Genomic DNA, 22,426 nt, shown 5'->3' on the forward strand with positions numbered 1-22,426 from the left:
AACCATTAAACTTACAAAAAGGACAAGTGGCAGCATGGTGAGAACCAGCTGTGTTAGTATGATTCTAATGCAAGTGACATCATTGACCTGGGAGAGGAGCCCGTGCACGTGGCACAGTTCCCTGCCTGAACTCTATGAAGATGCAGACAGGATTTACCAGTTCTTCTCATTCCAGTCAGGGTTAAACAGGACACAGGCTGAGATAAACCAGCTGATGCAGTGGAAGACATATGAAAAAGCAGAACTTTTCAGGATGAAAGAGTAAGAGGTCTGGAGGACTCACACACCTAACGGGATTCTGCAGCCACCAAGCAAAATAATTTCTGCATTGGATTTTGAAGTTATATCAAATGAATGCAGGCACCAGCTTCCCACATGAGGCATTTTGGCCTCTCTGGCCGTCATGCAGGAGATTTCCAAGCTGTGGGCACAGGACTCCTGCATGAAGAGCTCCATTCATGCTCTGCTGTTGCAAGCACCCTGCATAAGATGCAGTGCTGGGCTGCACATTGGGACAGCACGTGCAGGCACAGCCAGGCACAATCTGCATCAGCTCTGCTTTCTGTGTTGTCTGTAGGCTGTCCCTCATGCTCCTACCCCAAGTCATAATCCAGTAAAAGAATCCTCATCATAAACCAATAATAGAATTATAAGAACGCAACAGAAATAACAATTCTTCTTGATATTTCCTGCTGACTAACATAAGTACATGCCCCAGTTCCTGCCAAGCACATAGGCTACTGGAGATCCCATTCTGGGCCCCTTTGCCCATCCTCTGCATGGGAGAGGGAACCAAAGAACCAAGTGGAGAGGTCTGGGCTTGTTTCAGGAGCCCAGGTACCTAGGAGGTGTTGCAATGTCACATGCTGGCACATTACTTCTATTTTAATATTTACAAGGAAAGAGGGAAGACTTCATTGAAGACCTAAGCAACTGGCAATAGATAAAGAAACGTGGCCCTTTTAGCCAGAATAAGAAAAAAGAAGAAATTTAAAAGACCTCTGATCATTTAAATAAACTTTAGGGAATCATTTGAAGACATCTGTTTTACTATTTCACTTTAATGATGGGTGTGTGAACTCTAAAGAGAATTTAAAACTTTCCCTACTGTTTTTAATTATTGGATATTGTATAGTATTGCTTTTCAAGCCAAGGGCAACAGAAAGCCTCAGGAATATGTCAGTGCTTACCAGGAGCTGATTCATGTTTGTTTCTGAAGAAGGAAAAGGGGCACCCACTGCAAGTGAGTATTATGGTAAAGCTGACTGAAGGTGGTTTTGCTTCATATTATAAAACACTGGGAGAATGTATACAGATAATTATGACATCTCAATAAAGGAATAGCAAGTTCTTAAAGTGCATTAATTTCATCATTTATGACCATTGAAGCAGATGTTTTCATTAGTTTTTCTCAGAGAAATATAAAAACTATTATAAATGTCATAGCTGTAACAAAGGCAGTACATCAGTAGCACACAGAAAATGTAATCACTACCAACCTGAATGATTCCTCCTAGAAATGAAACTGCTGCTGCAACTCCAATCCTTTGCATTTCAAATTCTGACAAACCCAAAATTCCTGAATTATTGTTTGCAGTGAAATTAGTTCTGACTGAAGGAACAAGACGCTCAACTGCATTGGCAGATATTAAGGAAGTTAAAGCAAAAGTTCCTGTAAAAAAAGCCACACATTAATCACCAATAATTGTATATCTGTCTGTACTCATCACTCATGGTCTCTTTTTTAAAATGGCCACTATAAGTAAAAGTGCCATTTTATACATTCCTGTCATCATAAGAACAATTTTAAGGTAATTTTTCTATGTAACACCCATTTCTTCCCATAAAATAGCACTTATACAGGCAAATTAAATGTAATTTTTTAGCACATTTGTTAAGACAGGTTTACAAAAGATATTCAAATACAACAATTTACAATGATTTCAAGTTATCAGAAATGCTTTTAACTCACCTTGAATGTGATCAAGCAGCTATTTCTCTGAGAATCCCAAGTGTTCACCATTCAAATTTCTAGGGCAATTAATTCATACTACATATATAGTACCTAGTCCATTAAATAGTACCTAGCACTCTAATAAATGGAGGCAAGTTATGAAAAAGCATTTATTTGCTGACAGAGATAAAGCACATTTAATGACACAAAGATAACTGAATAAGAATTCAACATTAAAAGACACAAACATGCAGAGCTATTAGAGCATAAGAATATCTTGCTATGTCAGACCAATGGCCCATCTTGCCCAGTACTCAGCCTCCAGCTGTGACAGTCAGATGTGATCCCTGGGGAAATCTCACAAGGCTGACCATTTTCTGTGGTCCATTGCCCTTGTTGCCAGCATTCAGAGCTGTTGTGTTAGAGAAGTACTTCCTTAGCTGGCTTTTTTTGATTTTGTTTGTGGACTTGCATTCGTGAATTTGACAAAAGTTTGTCTGAACCTGCCTCTAATTTCTCTTCCACAGTGTCCTCTGAGAGCAGGTTGCAGAAGTTCAGCGTCTCCTGTAATGTTTTCTTTAATCTATATTTTAAAAGTCTTTTAAAACAATATCTCTCTGAACTTGCCTTTTTTCTACTGCTGCAGGACCTGGTGTATGCAGTCCTGCCCTCACCTTGGCCTTCACAGAGTAAAGCTCACAGCAAGAATTCCTCAGGAACCCACCAGGGATACCACCACCCTGAAAAGTGACCATGAGGTCCAGCCTTTTGCTTCATATCTTTCAACCTGCTAATAATTAATAAAAGGACTTTTCTTCTATCACAAGGACAACTTAGTTTCTTTAGTGTGGAACCTTTGGTGTGGAACCTTATCAGTAGCTGTTTGACTATTCTGTTATCTCATATTCAAAGTATATCCCTTCTCCATGCACTTGTTGACATTCATACAGTAGTCTAGATGGTAGTGAAGTAGGATTTTCCTTTACATAAGTCACATTAACTCCTCTCCAACAGGGTCTGATTATACATAGCTTTTTTTGCCCCATCCCTGGAAGTGCTCGAGGCAAGGTTGGATGGGGCTCTGAGCAACTTAACCTAGTGGAAGTTGTCCCTGACCATGGCAGAGGGGCTGGAACTAGAAGACCTTTAAGGTTCCTTCCAAACCTGGCCATTCTAGAGTTTTAAGATGTTTGCATAAAATTAAATTTGAAAACAGCTGACATGAAATTCTATCTTAAATCAAAGACTTATATGTGTTGTTTACGGCAGATAAAACTGTCTCAGGATGGCTCAAAATCAATTATGTTAAGAAAAGTCAAGAAAAGTTGTATATGTTTATTGCTCAGGTGAGAAAACTCTTCAAGTAGATCAGCCTTTTCAAAGAGGCATTTCAAGTGGATAAAAGTTAACTGAACAGGGCCATTGATGGATTTTCCATTTCATGCTAACATGACTGTCCTCACTAACAAAGAACACTTTTACAGCCTGTGTACATATGGGGAGCATCACAGATCTTACAGAAAATTCTAGTAAGTGAAGAGGTTGTCTCCAATGTCCACAAGGAATTATGGAGCAGTTGAGGCAGGCAGTATGGCTCCTCTGCACTCAGCTACACACCACGATGCCTTAACTGAGGCTGGGGGAACAAGTGCATGAGACCTTCCTTCTGAAAAGATCAACAATATATGTCACTCAAATTTATTAATTTTAAAAATTCCATATGTGCAAGAAAATTCTTTTGTTGCCTTTTTTTTTTTTTTTTTGATTGAGATTAAATTTTGAAATAGAATTAAGAGTGGAAAGAGTTTCCACACCAAGGACCATGCAGAAATCTGCACACATGAACCTGTGGAACTCAGTAAGGCATTCTCTGAACACTATTCCCTCCCAAGGATAAAACATCAGACTTAACAGCATATTTACCTATTTTATCAACTGTTTTCATTACTAGAATTTATGGCAGCCAGATGCTTACCTATCTTTCCTACATATGATGGGTTCTTGTCTTCCTAATAATCATATACCAACAAACTTCTGACAATACACTTCTAATTCTTTTTTTTTTTGTTTTGAAACGGCTTTTTAATATAGGTTAAAATTTTAATCTATCTGTATTCAATAATAAAATTTATTTTCCAGATTCTAAATTTCCACCTTTTCTTGGAATGCTTCCCTTTTAACATGAGTTGAATACAATCATTACAACATTACAGCATTAGGACATTAACACGTCTACAGATCCTTTTCAGACATCAAAAGGCTCAAATACTCTCTGTACATATAGGGAAAGCAAACTTTCAGCTTTCCTTTTTCTCTAAGAAAATTTATAGCTGTTAAGAATTGTATTTTTTTTGTAATGTACCTGAATATTTTTGACCAAAAAGGGTGCTCAAAATGTGTTGCTAACTTCTTAGTAGAACATGCATACACTTGTGCGATCAGACTCTGCAGAGTTCATTTTGAGTGCGATTACCCAGAACCATGTTTTGTCCTTTCAGGAGATTTTCTCCTCTTCAAGGAAGGGATGCCTCCTCCCTGCTTAAATCTTCTGGCAGCCACAGGGGCTGCTTCCCTTTACCCAGCCATGCTGTGAGCTGCTACTGCGCCTATCTCATCCTTCTTGCAAACCTCAGGGGCCATCAAGTGCCCACTTCTGCACAGCAAAGAATTTGTGGTTCAATCTAATGAGTATTATTTCCAGCTGCCCTCTATAATTGGACTTATTTGGGCTCAGAAACAGAGCATTCATCAACCTCTTAGGAGCACAAAGCCATTCAGTTCTTCAGCTGCTGAGGCTCTGCTGAGGGCAAACAAGTAACTCATAACTACCAGCAGATTAGCCAGGCAGCATCTTTCCCTGTCTACCCAACTACTCTGCAAGAGGGTAAGAGTCCTTATTGGGAGAGTCTCTAGCTTTAATACAATAGCAAGTAATGGGCTCAGAAGGTTGTTTTTGTTTTTCTTTTCCTGAAAAATGCAGGATTTATGCTTTAGACAGGTGAGAAGTAATGTGTGTTTTCTATGGTTAAAGAGGCAGTCGAACCTTTTTCATTTCCATTTACATACATCTTGTTGGCAGAGCCCTGTGTTAAACTCTTAGCCTGAAGCAGATTTCTAAAGCAAAGTTAAAATACAAAAAGCTCTTACTAAATTACATTTACAAAGGAAGTGTTAGTGCAATATTAAATTATAATGGCAGGAGTAACTCCAAGATATTCTTAATGAGGCTCTTTAAAGTACTTAAACTGACAAAAAACAGTTGTAAAGAGAAGCACAAAACATCTTATTTTTGTTTAATCATAGGTAATTTTCCTTCCATTGACCTTAAAACAGGAATAAATTTCAGTATCCGATCCTTTATTTTTGGAAACGACTTCAGCAAACAGACACTTACCTGTTGCAACGTGACGTCCCATTCCAAATATGGCATAAATAATGGCAGGGAAAAAAGATCCATATAAACCAAAAACTGGGTGGACTGAAGACAAAACAGCAAAGGCCAGCCCTATAGAAAATTAAAGAGAATTACTTTACTGTATGAAGATAAAACTGTTCTGTTTGCTTTGTTGTTTTTTTATTTTTATGAGGAAATGTAATGTAAAATGTACAATTTTATAAAGAGCAGGAAAAAACTCACCTTCCTTTCTCAAAACTTGGAGTGTAAGTGAACTACTGTACAATAAGAACCAGAAATAACTGTGGAAGGTTTTTCATTTCATCATCAAAATCCACATATCCTACCTACCATGTTTCCAAGTTGTCTCCATTAATGGTTCTAAGCCTCCTTTAATAGCCAGCCCTCACAGAAGGAGGCAGCAATGTTTCACCCCCACCCTCACAAACGTGGGTTTGAGACTGCCAGGCGGTCTCCAGGCAGTGGGATGGTTATTATTTACAAATATTTCAAAACCTGTAATTTTTGGTTGGATGGACCCCCTTCAGTCTGCTTTCTCCTAATTTCTTAAACAAAAAAATATTCTAGAGTTCATCACTTTTTAGGTGCCTGGGGTTTATAAGCCTTTAGGCATTAACATTTCTTTCATCATGTAAAGCTGTCAGTTCAGAAACAGATAGCATTTGACTTTCATGTTGAGATGGAGAATGAACAGAATTGGTTCAGGTTTAACTTTATAGACTTGCTGATTACCTTCATTGCTTAGCTATAGAGGACAGCATCTATCCTTTTCTTAGAAAGTCTTGGACAGGAACTCATCTTTCAATAGAAACATTCCTGCAAAGCAGCATATTTCGTTGCTTTTCAACTTGAGATACCTAATACAGCAAGTCAGACTGCACTGGCTTCTTGCAAGTCACCAGAAGGAGACTCCCCAGACCTGCTTCAGATCAGCAGGCTCCACGGCCATCTCACAGCTCTTACTTCTGGGCACTGACAGCAGGAGAACTTGGCTTGCACAGTTGCTCCATAAATTTTGGTGAATACCTCATCACGCAGTCTGGAAGAAAGGACTGGCCTGTGTAACACACAAGATGCCTTTCTGAAGTCCAGCTTCCACCTGAGTGTACTCACCAGCCTAGGGCACTGTGCACTGGGAGAATGACCACGTGTGGGCTGTGACACAGGAGATTCAGATCTGTGGAATGGAGTTGCCTTCTGTGTACATGTGAAACCCCCAAAGACTGAACCTGTAGGATTCATTGTTCTCAACAAGCTTTCCTAACTGCTCCAGACAGCGTTCTTTGCCTGAAATGTTGGTGTTATGGAGCTTTGATAATATGGAGAGTGCCAAAGTGTCTTTGTTTATGGGTTTTCAGAGACAATTCTGAACATTTTAATTCAAAATCTTCTTACATTTTCATTTGAGTCTGCAACAAAGTGCACGTGGTGGGGGGGGAGGCAAGAAAATACAAAAAGGTCAGAAGTGTCAAGTTCTCAGTGAAGCAGTTCATCTGTTCGTAGAAAAACCTCACAGTGAAGATTTTGCTGAGGTGAATCCTACATGGATCATTTTCATCCACACTGTGCTCAGCAAAGTAGCACTATCAATTATGACTTGGAGGAGAGATATTTTAAAATGTGTTTAGTTTTAAACTTCATTTAAACAGAAATGGACTTGGTTGCTCTTCAGCCTTATAAAGAGTGCATCTGCTGATAGTCATTTCTGCATTTTTCTTTTAGCAGAGCGTTATCATAAGCCAGAAAGCTCTTTGAAATTGTAGTGCAACGTCCACGTTCACATGATCAATAGAGGTAAAAGAAGATTCTGAACCAAGAGCAACACAGAAGGGTGTGCTTGAGGAGAATAAAAACAGCACAGGAGAGAACTACGTGACCCAATCCTGATAAAATTATACATGGAGGAGGAGGGGAAATAGAGAATAGGAGAAAGAAATTTTTAAAGCTTGTGTAACACTGGAAAGCTCTTCCATTATAACCATTTTGAACATGAACAAAACCAAACAGAAAGAGAAAATTTGGAATTAATTTACTAGTTGAATACTACTCACACACTTATTCCAGCCTTGCAACAAAGCATTACGCTAGGCTAATTATTTGACTCTCCAAAAATTGAACGAATCAGAAAAATCAGTATAATTTCAGTCTCATTTTAATTATAACAACATAATTAAAATGAAGTGACCTGTCTGTGTAGACAAGCATAAGGGAAATACACAAGCTTCAGTACTGAATGTTGAGCCAGATATGTACTTTAGAAGGTTTTTGGGAAGAGCCTGTTATGCAGGTTATGGTTGTAAATCCAGATTACCTGCTGCTGATAAATATCACTTGTTTACAAGCAGATAATCTGATCTTAAATTTGGCCCTTGTTTTCCTCCATTTCATGCCTAGACCTTTCACATTCTTTTGTATTAAGTTTCTAGAAGCAGTATGTCATTCTTTTTCATGGTGAGGTCGTGGCAATAAGGCCAGAGCTAAAACTACCAGCCTTTGACTTGAATCCTGGCTCTGTTTTTTAGGTTTTTACTCCCATTACTGAAGCATGTGTAGCACTTACTGAAGTGTGTAAGAACAGAGAGGCACTATAAAATAGAATCAGTAAAGACTTCAGGTTTTCTTATTAGGAATAAAATGTTCTAAAGGTTCAAATACTTTTCAAGATGTAATCAGTAGTATATTTAAGTTTATTTCATTAATTTTCATATTAAAATTCACTGCAATGCATTCTGTTTCCTCAAGAACTTTCCTGTCAAAAGACAGGAAACATTATTTTCTTTTTTTTCATTCCATAGAGTAATACTTAAAGAAAATAGATCATAAAGTAAGGATCTCACATAATCTTCACTGGTAATATGGAGAAGCCCCCATGGCAGTGACATTAAGGTTTTCATATAAGAATATAAATTCCATGAAAAGAAATGCAAACAAATATTGAACAGTAAGTTTGGATACAGTACATTAATATTGTTTGTTTTAACTACCTCCTTATCATAAGATAACATTGTGGGACACTTTCACTGAAAACCATGACCTGTGACTAGCACCAGGTGCTTAACAGTCCTCTGGCGCATCAGGCTGAAAAGCAAGAGATGTTTAACACTCGGTGTCAATGCAAGTAACTGCAAAATAACAAACTTGATACAAAGAGAAAGAAGGCCATCTCCTACCGCAGGAGAAAGGTCTCAGTTTGAGTTGGAAGTTTCTGCTAATTAGATTAGTGCCAAAACTACAGCAATAAAAAAATATTTTCCATAGGAAGAGCTATGAATCACCAGAGTATAGTCAACTAGTTAGCAGTTCTCTGCATCTGGAAATATGCTCATGGTACATACATCTGTTCTGAGGAAAACTCTACCGTGTCTTTTGGAAATACTAGGCACAAACCAGAAATTAAATTAAGAAACAGGAAAATATTAAACCTATAATTAATTGGAAGAGTATCAACATTAGTATCATTTAATATTTACTGTAAAAAGGTATATATATTTTTAAAGTTTTTCTGATAGAGTGTATATTCAAATAACTTTCTGTAATTGTAACCTTTTACTCTTAAGTCTGACTATACCAAGATGGTCAGACCCCAGGTTTATGGAACCCTAAATTACACTAATTCATCTTATCCCACTCAAAAATGCTATCTGCAGATGTGGGCATTCTCTAATGCTTCAGAAAAATACAATTTCTCCATTTCTTCTCCATCTTCTCACAAAGCTCTATTATGTAGTTAGAAGGGTATTTTCTGAGGATGCCCTAAAATGTAGAACTGACACATGTTTAATCAGTCTCCTATCAATATTTCCTGGACAACTAACAAATCAGACAACCAATGACTCATATCCCAGGCTTTAATTTCTAGCTCTAACTCTGGATAACCAACTTCTATTGAAGAAAAAAACAAGATTTTTTTTCCCACCACAGGAAAATATTAATATTATATTTCATAAGAGTTTTCCTACACAAGTCTCCTAGTTCTGGAGGGTACTTTGACAATGGCTTTGTAAAAGCTCTTAACACAAAATGATCTTTTGGAAATAATATCATTAACCTCCAAAAACTGGGCAGCTCAGTATCAGTTCTCTCAATGTACATTTGCTGGGCAGCACAAGTGGATTGTACCTTCTGTCTCACTTATTTAGTGACAAAGTACCAAGAGCTTAAAATCATTCCTTGGTTCTTCTGTCATTCAAAGCCTGAGACAAATTAAGAATGTAAAGACAAAATGGAAGGACAGTCCCTCAAAAATTAACCATAAATCCTTCAGAGACTACACAATGCTGATTTGACAACCCTCCTCTTTTTTGAAGGATCCTTCAGTGCAGCTCCTTCCCATGCAGCTGTCTCCTTCAGCCTGATGAGAGAAGAAGGATGTTTCAAAATGAAACAGTTGTGTTAGCCATAGCACCTGAATTCACAGCATTTCACAGATTCTGAAGTGTAGCTCTTCCAATGTACCATCTGACAACCACATCAAAGGTAGATTTGAGAAAACACTGCTATTCTGCCACTTTACAGATCTCCACGTACTGACATTTGTATCTTAATGTTCAAAAGGAAAATATGCAAGATTATGGTGGAAGAAACAAGTGGATGGCATGACCCGCTTATGATTTCACTGTTCAAGACAGCTTGAACAGTGATCAGACATACAAAACAGAACACAAAAAAGTTTCTAGTGTTTTCTTTTCTTTTAATAGAGCTCCTCAAAAAAAGCTGTCAGTCTTGACAGAAAATCTGAGATGAAACATTAAGACCCTTTTAGGATAAATTTGACACAAAATCTGAACACCACAAAGATTTTATTAACTGTTTCACAATGAGTGCTATGAGCTATTATCCACTAGCCAGCCATAATACATGAAGACTTTGGCCACATCCAGAAACAAAGAAGGATTTTGAAAGAGGATTATAGGTAAACATCTCTGTATTTCAGTAAGAATAAACAGAGAATGAAGCCTTCAGAAGTTTCTGGCAAGCAGGTAACTATGAAGTAATCTTCTGAGAAGCATCAATGCTGTGGAGAAACAAAAACCTCTCATGAGTGATTACAGGCCTTAATCCAGATGAGCTGGACTTGCTGAAATCCAGGAAAAGGGCATCCATTTTGGCAAATCAGTGGCCAAGGATCTGAACACTAGCAGTTTTCTATCTGGAAGATTATGTATGGCATCATTTCTTCCTTCAAGGATCAAAGTTTCCTGGGTTGCTCGGTCTCTGTCCATGGTGCTCAGGCACCCCAAAGCACAGGGATCCGCACAGCTCTTCTGGGCAGGCAGAGTATGCACACCAGAGTGCACCTGGACAGGAGGCTCCAAGGGAGTCAGAGGTCATCCAGCAGCTGAATTCACATTTTAGCAGTCTGTTAGACAGGTCTGCATTAGCACATGTGTAACTTGGAAGAATTTTTATAGACATTAGAAAGAAAATATTGCATGCACAGCAGCCTAAGTGCTGTGCTGCTCCACTGGAGAGTTGTAAAGTGTGAAACATTGTCCCACATTTTCTCACTACATGTTAAATTTCATATTCTGCTTACATCATTACTTTTTGCATGAGAGAACTATAATAGAGTTCAGCTGGACACTCTTCCAGAAATCATGGATTCTCCAATGCATTGGAGAGGGTTTTTCTGGCTGTAGGAGGTTTTTCTGGCTCTGTTTCCAAATGTGCCTATTCTATTTCATCTACACATGTTATTTGTAAGCCAGATGTATATTTACAAGGCAGCTTACCCCTTAATAAAATTATTAGCTCCAGTGAGTCAGCTTAGAGTATATTTATGTCTACATTTATGATCAGAGCCTGAAATAAACCCCCGGCAACTATCACCCTTGAGAAGACACAGCTGGTGTTGCTCCATGAAAAGCTGAGAAAAAAAAATTATATAAGTTCTTGGCATCATGCCTTCCAAAACACTGGGCACCAGTTCTGGAATGCAGGAAGGCAGTATAGTTAATTTTTTTTAATGTCAGGGTCTCCAGCCAGTGTTAAGGAATTAGTTGTTCAGCAATAAATCCAGCTCCAGATTAAATTAAGTTTAATTAAAACATACAAACCACACCAAGACTCAGTGAGTTATTATTGGGCTTGAAGAATGAAAAAGAAAAGAAGTTGGCAGAAATAACAATACTGATTTCATCAGATGCCATCTACATATTTAACTTTTAGAGGAAATATGTCTCAAGGGTCCTCCACCCTCCAAAAAAACAGCCCACCAAAATCCTCTTGAGCCAAAGCATTTCTTGTTCATGATAGGTCACAAGAAAGGCAGCAAATGTATAATACTATATATAAATTCTACATTAAGCATATCTCTGTACTAGCTGCCTACAAAAAAATATTTTTTTTAAACTACAAACACTGACATCATTGCAATCTGGTAAGTTTGAAAGTCCAAATCTTATACCCTCCTGCTTCCAGTGGGCAGCTATTGAGTACAAGCAATATAATATACAGAAAAATATTCATTTCAAAAGAAACAGAAAAATGTTTATGATTCCACAAACTTAGCAAGCAAAGACTGAATCAGAAATAGAGTGACAGTGTTTTCATTTGAAACTCCCACACATTTGTCTTAACTTTTTCATATTATACAGAAGTTCCAAACGTCACTTTTTTTTTTTTTTTTTTTTGAGCAGCAGCTCCAAAGACAGCATAAAATTGAAGGGGAGCATAAAATTGTGAAGACCTTCCCTTGTGGTCTGCTCCCCCTTATGACAGCCAAACACAATTGTTTGTCATTTAGCACACCCATGAATGGAATTATGTGATAAAGAGATCCATCTTCTGAACCCAATAATTAAATACAATATTTTTAGAACTACTTCCAATTTTAAATCTAAACAGATTCAAGTTACTTTATTTTCATTTCTCAACTGTCTGCAACTCTCTTTTAATTTGAATGCCTTTCCTGATAAAGAAAAAACCTTCTCATATTTTAATTAACCTGTCTGAGCCATTTTTCTCTCAAATATAATCTCTGCTTTTCTGCTCCTTCTCCTAGCCTATTCTTCTATTGAGATCATCTTCTATGAACAGAGGCAACCAAAATGACACACTATATTTGTGATAATGGATCAACAGACAGCACTGCCAGTGGTCATCGGTTTCTTTGCACCTCCCAATTCATGCAGCAGCCTTTTTTTTTTTTAAATAGGCTAATTATTTTCCAACACACCATTAAAACTACCTCTAACTGAGGGCAGCAGCAGATTTGTCTTTAGAACCCATACATAACTCTGAAGTAAAACCCACCATCTGTCCTAGAGCCTTGCTTCAGAATTGCATAGCTGAATCCATCACTCTGGTATCCTTTATTGCTCTACATGGATATGTATTTTCATTATTATTATTATTATTATTACTAAAGAGAAATACAACACTATGGGTTGCATCTGGTCCAGTCCCTCATCTGCAGTACAGACTTATAACTGGGGTACAACACTATAATCACAATCAATTGCAGAATATAATTCCAAATGTGATAGAATCATCTAGGGTAGGTGTTACCAGATCCACAGTGACACTTACCTTGTTTTTCAGAATCCTGAGATGGCAATTACCTATCTCAGCTTTCAACCTGGAAGTGTTGTTGTTTTCGCTGTTTGATATCAGTTATATATCCATGTGCTTGACCATTTCCCTCATGGAAAAGTCATCATCCTTCAGGAAACTGAGCCAAAGTTCTAATTTTGCACTGAGGCTTCCATTCAGACCAAATACTTCAGTAGAAAGTACCATGCCTTTTTTTTTGCATTTCTTTTTTTAAAGGCTGTAAAACCTTGTAGGTTTGGGGGTTCTTTTGGAGGAGTTTAACTCAGTTGCAGTGTTAGACATACATATCAATAGCAAACTACTGAAACCTGAGTTCTTTGCACCATAAACTCTCAGCGTAGTAATGCAAAAGTAATTTCTCTGTTTCAAGCAAAAGCATTTTTCTGTGTCTAATTTCTCTACCCATAAACTTTTTTATTACTGGTAAGTGTAAGGAGCTCTAAATTGTTAAAATGAAAAGTGCAGGGTATAAGTATTATCATCACCCAGAAAATTACTAAAAAAAAAAATAATTTAAGTCATATATTTGTGTAAGCAGGAGACTGTCTGGTCATGAATAGCTTGAAGATGGGGTTTATAATTATCAAAACCTCAAGAGAGATCTTGGAAGAAACCTGAGAGAAGGGCTGACATTGTCTGAAGTTAGGTACCTACATTAGGAATTTACATCCAGAAAGAGTAAAACAACTTCAGCTGTTATGCAGAGCACTTAATTTTCACAGCATTTCATGACCAAAATGCTTCAGACACATTTGTGTCCCCTACCTGTACAGAGAACATAAATAAGTTACATACACTAAAATATATATTCAAAAAATAAAATATGTATTCAAGGAGACTAACTTGGGTAATAATTCCTCTGGCAATAAACTCATCTGCATGACAGAGGGTCTCTTTTATAAACTTTTTCAGACAAACTTGGCTTTATTTCTGTTGCATTCAGGGACATTCAGGGAAGCTCACTGATGGGTCATGGTACTAGGTACATGGTTTCTATATACCAAACTTTCTGAGCAGTGTGCACAATTCTGCCCAGGGAAAAACAAGCAGCAAAACAAGCAAAAAAAAGACTGCATGAGAAGGATAGCAAAGTGGATTAATAGCAGATGGATCAAGAGCTTGATAAGGAATAAATAATGTCAGGAAAGATCACCTATGACAGGTCTTGAAAGTAAAGATGAATAATTTGCTTGGTGCAATAAAAGTTACCACTGTGAAAACAAGCTAAGCAGATGCATTCTGAAGAGATAAGATGGGACTGTAGCACATGTTCAGAAGGTTACAGAAAAAACATGATGACAGTTTAATGAGATTTAGCTACATGGAAAGACTGCATCATAATGCATCTTAATTTTGTCATGTAAGGAAACCAAGAAAAAATCAGACCCAGGCTGATCAAAGTATTTTTCTTACATGAGTGTGGGGTGACCATGTCACATAAAAAACCCACAAATAATTCTATTGTGACAGGTCAGTAGATGAATTACAGAAAAGAAAACAGTAAGACCTGCCTTTAACCATGAACTGTTAAACATGAACTATTTATCTGTTTATTACCCACAATGACATGGATATAATGGTTGAGACACCTAAACTTTGATGTCTGCCTCATCAGTGTCTACACCTGAGCCCATCCCTGTTACACTCAGAGGAAATCTTATTAATATAATTAATTAATCAACCTTAACTAAGCAGATGGTTAGATTTAGTCAGATGAATCACGCCTGTGGTGGGTTGATTCCAGCCAGCAGTTAAGTACCAACCAGCCACTCACTCCTCCTCAAAGGATGCAGGAGAGAATCAGAAAAGCACAAGTGAGAAAACTTGTCAGTCAAGATAGACAACTTAATAAGTGAATGAAAGAAAAGAAAAAAAGTGATGTAAATGCAGTCATTCACCACCTCTCACAAGCATAGAATCACAGAATAAACAAAGTTGGGAGGGATCTATAAAGATCATCGAGTCCAACTCCTGGTCCTGCTCAGGACACCCCAAGAGTCACACTGTGTGCCTGAGAGCATTGTCCAAATGCTTCTTGAACTCTGTCAGGCTTGGTGCTGTGACTAGTTCCCTGGAGAGCCTGTTCCTGTGCCCAGAAACCCTCTGGGAGAAGAACCTTTTCCTGATATCCAATCTAAACCCCTCCTGACCCAATTTCCTCAAGTCCTGTCGCTGGCCACAAGAGAGAATAGATCAGTGCCTGCCTTTCCACCTCCTCTCATGAGAGTGTTGAGCTTTTCCCTCAGTCTCTTCCAGGCTGAACAAACTAAGTGACCTCTGCTGCTCCTCATTTGGCTTCCCCTCAAGGCCCTTCATCATCCTCGTTACCCTCCTTTGGATGCACTCTAACAACTTAGTGTTCATTAACTCTGATCAATTAAGTCTTCATTGACCAGTGAAGAACACAGAAGCAGCTTGCTGAGAACTACTTACCTGCACAGCAGACCCTTTGTTTTATTAACATGATTTCAATTTGGAAAGGAAAAAGAAGGTTAGGTAGTTATGAGACATCTGCATGGATCTAGCAATTGAATTTGTTTGCAATGATGAGGGATACATAATTAAACGGAACAAAGACTCTTCACAGAATGACTGTTGAGAGGGTATTAATAAGTTTTAAAGGGAAAGGGAAGAGGGCAGTGAATGCTAATCCAACAAGAAAAATAGGGATTTATTTTGTTAATTTAGCTCTAGTCTATCAACAACAGTTTTGAGAAGTTTTTTGAGACAAATTATGTCATGATTACCAAAACATAAAAGCTCAAATTTCTTAACTTCCTATTACAGTATATAGCAAACTTCAAGCCTGCTTCATGATGTTCATTTTAGATTCAAAGATTATTTTTTCAACCATAGGTATCAAAGTAAGAATAAGGATTCTATGTCAGCATTATTAAATTACACTTGGAACTAATATTAAATAGCTGGAACTGATGAAGTCTGATTTCCTTTACTGGTTTTGACTTGTGGCTGGCTGACTTCGCAGTCTGGACGTTTGTACCAACTGGTGTATTTGAAAAGGCTTTTTTTTTTTTCTTTTTTTTTTTTTTTTTTGTTAGAACTTGTAGGGTCTTTTTCCTATGTGATATTTTCATAACATTTTTAGAAACATAATTATCTTTGACATTTCTTTCTCCATATTCTGTACAAGTAGATAAAGGACTCTAAAACTAGGGGATACATACAGAGAAAATACAAGTATTGTCTCAATAGGTAAAGAGCATTGAATTTTGGGCCTCCTGAATTAATATTTATTTATTATTTTCAGCAGGCAATGAAAGAACTACAGAACATTTTCAGAATGACTGCTTGGTTTCAGCAACGACTCTTTCATCACAAGTGCCCAGCAGCACATTGTGATAATCCCATGCCTTTACTTTCCATCTTGCTACACCCCTCAGTCTCCCCTTCCCCAGATCAGTTTTGTTGCTTTCACTATGACACAGTAAGGACAGTGACTTTCATCTTCCTTACAATACAAAGAGAAATCAATTTAATCCAATATTTAGATTACAAGTGAGAACACAAACACATTGCACCAGATCAGAGCAGTTGCCAGCCTGAATAGTCTGAATATGACCAATATCAGATGAGTAAGAAATCCCACAGAAGGAAATAGTGAAAAACACAGCTCATTTGGAAGGCGTTTCTTAATTATTCTCAAGCTACTGGACTGCTCTCCACCCTGGAGTTTGCAGCTTTCATCACTCAGAAAACTTGTTGCATATGAATACAACTGTACATTTTTCCAAATACTTCCATTACTCAGGTTTATTTCCTTATACTCGGATTTGTTGAAACCTGTTGCTGAGGTTGACACTATGTTGAACAAGTAAATTATCACCAATTACCTTTTTTTCCTACTATTATTAGAATTTCTGCCTTGCATTGCATTATAGAATTTGTTGGTTTATCTTGTGGGTGAAAGAAAACAGTCACAATAAGACCTCCCAAAATTCGGATTTTTTTGCTTTGTGCTGCATAACAACTGGAACTTCTTTTCATCCATAAGTCTTCCTGTGAAAATATTAGGATAGTTCTGATAACCGGAATGCTTAAAATGCTAGAGAAAGAGCGTATATTTGCATTCAAATTAAAGCACCACAAACATGATAAAATGCTTTTGTCTCTAACTCTCTTCCTATTTCATCCCTTAAAATAATTCCAAAATCTTGAGAAGCAGCAAGCAGAGAAAGAAAAAACAGATCAGGAGTTTCAAAGTATTTCTTTTTAAACAGCATAAAATACAGATAAAATTGTTTCTAGAGTACTCATAAATAAACCAGAAAACCTGAATTTTCTGTCTTCACTGGGTCTTCATAGATTTATCTGTTACAGTAAACAACTTCTTGGTACAAGAGTCAAACATTAAAGTCCTGGCTAAAACTACCAGCACTGCAGAAATGCTGTTTAACATAGCATTTTTGATGAATTTCAACATACTATTATTAGCAGCATTTTAATTACAATTGTTGTATACACACATACCAGGGAAATTAGATACTTTGCAGAGTTACAGTATTAAGGTTCCTAAAGTTAAATCATGCCAATGCAGATGTTCCTTATTACTTTAAAAGCACAAATACTTATACAAATCAGTTGTTTCAAGTTCCAGTATAATTCAATTTAAGGAGTGTTTAACAACATGAATGATACTTAAGCACGCTTAATATGTTAGGAAACAATAGATGTCATTCACTTGAAGGAAGGAGTTAAAGTCCATCTGAGATAAGAAGCTGTGATTTGTCTAAGCCAAATATAAGAGATTGTCATAAGAAGGTGACACTATGAAAGACACATCAAAAACTGACAAAAGCGTTTATTTCCTTGTAGCAATCACTTTACTAAAGAAGATGACTGGAACTTAAAGTTTCTGCAGGTCATTGTGCAGGGTTTGGGAAGCTTCTTCTTTTTCCTGCCTTTGTTTTCTTCCTTTTTTTTTCTTTTTTTTTTTTTTTTTTTAGCTGTAAAATGGAGTCTAGCTCCACCCCTACTTTGTATTGCTGCTTGAAAAGAGGTGTGGTAGGTAATGCACTACTGCATTAAATCAGCACACAAGCTATGGATGCCACAAATCCTCTCCCTGGATAATGTCTCTGGCAGGAACACTCTTTAGGCACAGAAATTTGAGAACTCTTCCTGCTGTGTTTTGGAATTTTACAAATAATAGTATCATGCACATGTTTATTCCAGAACAGCATATTTTATAGTGTAATTATCATTGAGTTATATTTTGTTTTCCATGTGAAATAGAGAAAAAGGTGGTCATTGAATTGATAAAACATTGTATATAACCATATCCTGTATGAATAGAGTTACTGCTCTCTCACCTTCCATATTAAATGTTTGAAAATTTGTCAAAGGATAAATAGTAAAGTTCTACACAAATTAGCTACAATATCACAATGCATTTCTATCCACATTTGCACATCCACCCTATAAATGAGTTAAGACTATATCTTTTTCCTCATATTTTTGTTTAGATTCAATCAACATCAGATACGACCAGACAAACTTAAAATATTAATTTGAAATGAGTTAACTGTACCTTGAGTCACCTGTTGGATAGCTAGCATCATCCCAGAAACAGTATCAGGAGCCAAATTTTCCTTCCAGTTGTAGACAGGCACCCATTTCAAGATAGGCAGCCTTCTCATACACCAGGCTTTGATATCTTCAAAGCGAACAGCCTGGATCTTCCTCCAGACTGTACTTCTTTTCCTTTTTGCCCCTGTCATCATTCCTACCCCACAAAAGCAGTGCCTCTGTCAGGAGAGTGCACAGTTGAGGAGTCACCCTGATCTCTGTCAGTGTCCAGTTTTCTTCTGAGATTTTTCAGTTCCAAGCTACAAAGAAAAAAAAATGAACAGAAGCACTTAGATTTCCGCAGCTGTTCTGTAACTAAACAAAAACACTTATTAAGTGCTTCAATCATATAAACAGCTACATTAAATGCAAGAACTGTCTACGGCAAAGATCACATTTTCTGCTGTTTGCAAAAATTTGGTCTAGTCTCACGTTAGTTTGTGATTCTTTCCAGTAACTTCCCGCTTTATATCCCTGTAATGCTTGTGCTTTTGGCCTCATTCCAGTGGCAAAATGAGGTATTACTGGGTGTGTGTGTGATATAGGCTGGGCTATGCTAATCTGAGCAAGAAGTGCCCAGCAGAGCAGGCATCTCCCTGCCAAGCCCGGGAGAGCAGCCTGTCTCTCCTGGGGGAGCTTTTCTGGCCGCAGGCGGAAGGCATTAAGACCTCAGTAAAGCTCGTGCTAGAAGACTTGTCTTACTCCATCAGCGTTTTGTCTTCTAAATGACACAAAAAGCTTATTTATGTAGCAAATGCAGAACATCAGGTAGCAATAAGTCCTACCAGAAACATACACAGAATCTCTCTGTAGGCTGAAACCTCAAACTCCAGAGTAACAAGCTCCAAGTGCAGCGAGGGACTGCAAGGTATCGGCTTCACATGGGCAGTGCCAAAAATTCTTGTGACAATCGTTCTTGTTCAAAGCTAGTCCTTTCTGCTCTTGGCTGTCCATTCAACAAAGGCTCTCCCAGCACAGACAGTTCACCCAGTAACATTTGTTCTTGTAATAATATCATGCACCTTGTGTACGATACAAAGTGCTCAGACACAATGTGATAAGGACACAGAAGGGCTTTAAATGTTCAGGCATTTAAATGCCTTGACTGATATGGAGCAAGGACACAGTAAGCTTTCCTCTAAGTTTTCTGTATCAGTTCATTCTACGGAGTGACATTCAGTTGATGTCCAGAACTGTGCCCCATAGGATTGCAAAGATAAAAAAAAAAAAGGAAGAGAGAATTTCTTAACATAAGACAGACCCTTACTTATAACTATTCCTGGCATACTTATTCTCTGCCCTGCCCAGCCATTAACAACATACACTTTTTAAACACAGGTAATCTTACTTCTGTTCATTAGAATAAACCTCTGAGCATCAATTCTTTCTTGTTTTCTTTGGTTTTTTTTTTAACTTGAAAGTGCAGTTCAAGTACTCCATACCTGAGGCATTTATGTCTGTCAAGTTTTCACAACACAAAACTTTTCTTTCTTTCAATAGCCAGAAGTGGACAGGAATCCTCACAGCTACAGTGAGAGCTACTCAGCAGTCAGGTGCTGCTTAGTTTTGATGAAATGTTCAGTACCTCTAACTATAACAGAATTTACCATTAAATAAAAATCAAAATACATTTCTACACATAAATATGCATGCGCAAAAACATCCCCAGATATAGGTACTTGTGTAAAAGAGCCTAGACTTTTTTTTTTTTTAATCATAATTTGCTAGAAGCTCTGAATATTCTGAAAGAAGCAAAAAAGCTTGCAGTGGGAAACCAAAGAACCATTGCTAAACACACAAGAACATACTCTCCATTCCTCAAAGTTCTTGCACCAAAATGCTGACATGTTTGAAAAAGTCTGTAATTGAGATTTTCCCACCTCCTAATTGCAGAGTCAGTGAAATGGACAAGTTTCCCTCAATTCCAGATTAGTATCTGAACACCTAGGATTTCCATCATCAGCAGAGTTTTGTCCCCCACCAACAACAACGGATGGTATCTCTCTGTAAGTGTGTGCATGCATGAGTGCAAACATCCTACACCTGTTGTGGAAACTTTGTTTTACCCCAACAATTGTTTTTTATAAGTAAAAAAACTGCATTATCCATAAATCTGAAGTAGATAATGCCATCACTATTGAAATACATTCTTCATTGTTACTCTGAAATTAATAAATACTCCTAGTTACCTATGAAACAAAGCAACATTTCAGTTATAAACCTGCAGAGAAATCAACATTTTTCAGGGAAAACTGATGTACATATAACAAGCTAACAAAACTGATGGATATGTATAACAAGCTAACCTCACTACAAAATATACTATACTCACAAGTATAGCCTCACTACAAAATATTACAACCTTTGAATCTTAAAGAAACATAAAATCCCCTCCGCTTTCCTAGAGCACTCCAGTATCCTAGTGGAAACACGTTGTATCACATACACAATGTTTAAACTTTTTCCCATCAGCTGTTGTATATCTTTAGTCTATACACTGCCAGATTATGCAGGCTTTTCATAGGTTGAATTGTATCATGATATACCTGAACTATCAGGACTGTGAGACCCTCTCTTGCTCTGAAACAAGTGAATAAAACTTCTTTTTCTGGAACACTAAAAGATAAGCATGAGAAACCTTCAGTTTTATACATTTAAGTCAATGTATTCACACACGCTTTTGTAATATTAGATGCTTCACAATTAGCTTTTTTGATAATCTCATATAAGTAAAAGCTATCTTCACGTGATTACATAGTTGTTTGTTCTGGAAATGCATAAAAATATAATTCTAGCAGAATTTTTATGTACAAAGCTAAAAAGATAATTACCATAAGTCAAAAATTAGACTACAAGTAGTATATAGAAGGAAATATTTATTGCATCATAGATCAGCTGTGGTGGGCTTTTAAAACCTGGTTTGCAACAGGTTCCAAAAATAGATGGGGTAACCTCTGTGGAGGCTGGCTGTATTTCCATCAGCTCCTCTAACATTTACATACATGGGAAGTTTACATACACAGTGGATATGTGAAGAAAGGGGTTTTGATTCTCTAGTTCTGGCCTCAAGTGATTTAAAAAAAAAAAAAAAAAAAAAAAAATGTGGAGGCTGGCTGTATTTCCATCAGCTCCTCTAACATTTACATACATGGGAAGTTTACATACACAGTGGATATGAAAGAAAGGGGGTTTGATTCTCTACTTCTGGCCTCAAGGGATTAAAAAAAAAAAAAAAAAAAAAAGTGACACCTTACTCCAACTTAGACCTCAAAAGGACAAATTAGTGGCAAACTCTGACAGAGAAGCCCAAAACCCCACCTCATATGGAAGCAGATTTTGTAGGAAATCTTTGGATTCTTGCATGAGAACTGCTTTTAGACTTCACATAAACTGGCAGGCAAGTTCAAAAACTATACTTATGTGTACATACACTCCTAGAACTTAAATGAAGTTATCCACACCTCAGACAGGCATAGATGGAAAAAATGGGTCGTGTGGAGACTCCCTCACTGGAGATACTCAAGAGCCATCTGGACACAATCCTGTGCCATGTGCCCTGGACGGCCCTGCTGGGGCAGGGGGTTGGAACAGATGACCCTCTGTGCTCCCTTCCAACCTCAACCACTGTGATTCTGCAGCGTGACTTGCTCTTTGTAAGTTTTCTCAGGAAGGAACTAAATATCTGCAAACATCCAGCATTAAACCAGTGTGAACTAGCTAAACCTGTGCTCCTGCTGCTGTGCATGATTTTTTCCCCTCAAGAACATCCAGAGCACCCAACTTACCTGCTGAAGTTCTCCCTTTCACCATCACTGGGTAAAGGGAAGTGTGTGCTATCATTAATCCAAAACTACACGCATCTTACTGGCTGGCCACTGGCAAAAACATATTAGATCTTACGATTTAGATCTTAATAT

General features: G+C 37.5%; 1 protein-coding gene across 1 annotated transcript in view; it reads right to left on the reverse strand.

Annotated features, from left to right (window-relative positions):
• Positions 1-18,661, reverse strand: part of SLC26A7 (solute carrier family 26 member 7) — a 63,504-nt gene extending 44,843 nt beyond the window's left edge. Inside the window, exons 1-3 of the mRNA XM_041464477.1 lie at positions 18,472-18,661; positions 5,349-5,459; positions 1,500-1,672 (exon numbers count right to left, since the gene is read on the reverse strand). Of these exons, the coding sequence (XP_041320411.1) occupies positions 1,500-1,672; positions 5,349-5,459; positions 18,472-18,661 (474 nt within the window). The remainder of the gene's footprint in view (positions 1-1,499; positions 1,673-5,348; positions 5,460-18,471) is intronic.
• Positions 18,662-22,426: the final 3,765 nt, after the last annotated feature.

This window comes from Pyrgilauda ruficollis, unplaced genomic scaffold (genome assembly GCF_017590135.1).
Source record: "Pyrgilauda ruficollis isolate IOZ18807 unplaced genomic scaffold, ASM1759013v1 scaffold18, whole genome shotgun sequence".
NCBI classification, from domain to species: domain Eukaryota; kingdom Metazoa; phylum Chordata; class Aves; order Passeriformes; family Passeridae; genus Pyrgilauda; species Pyrgilauda ruficollis.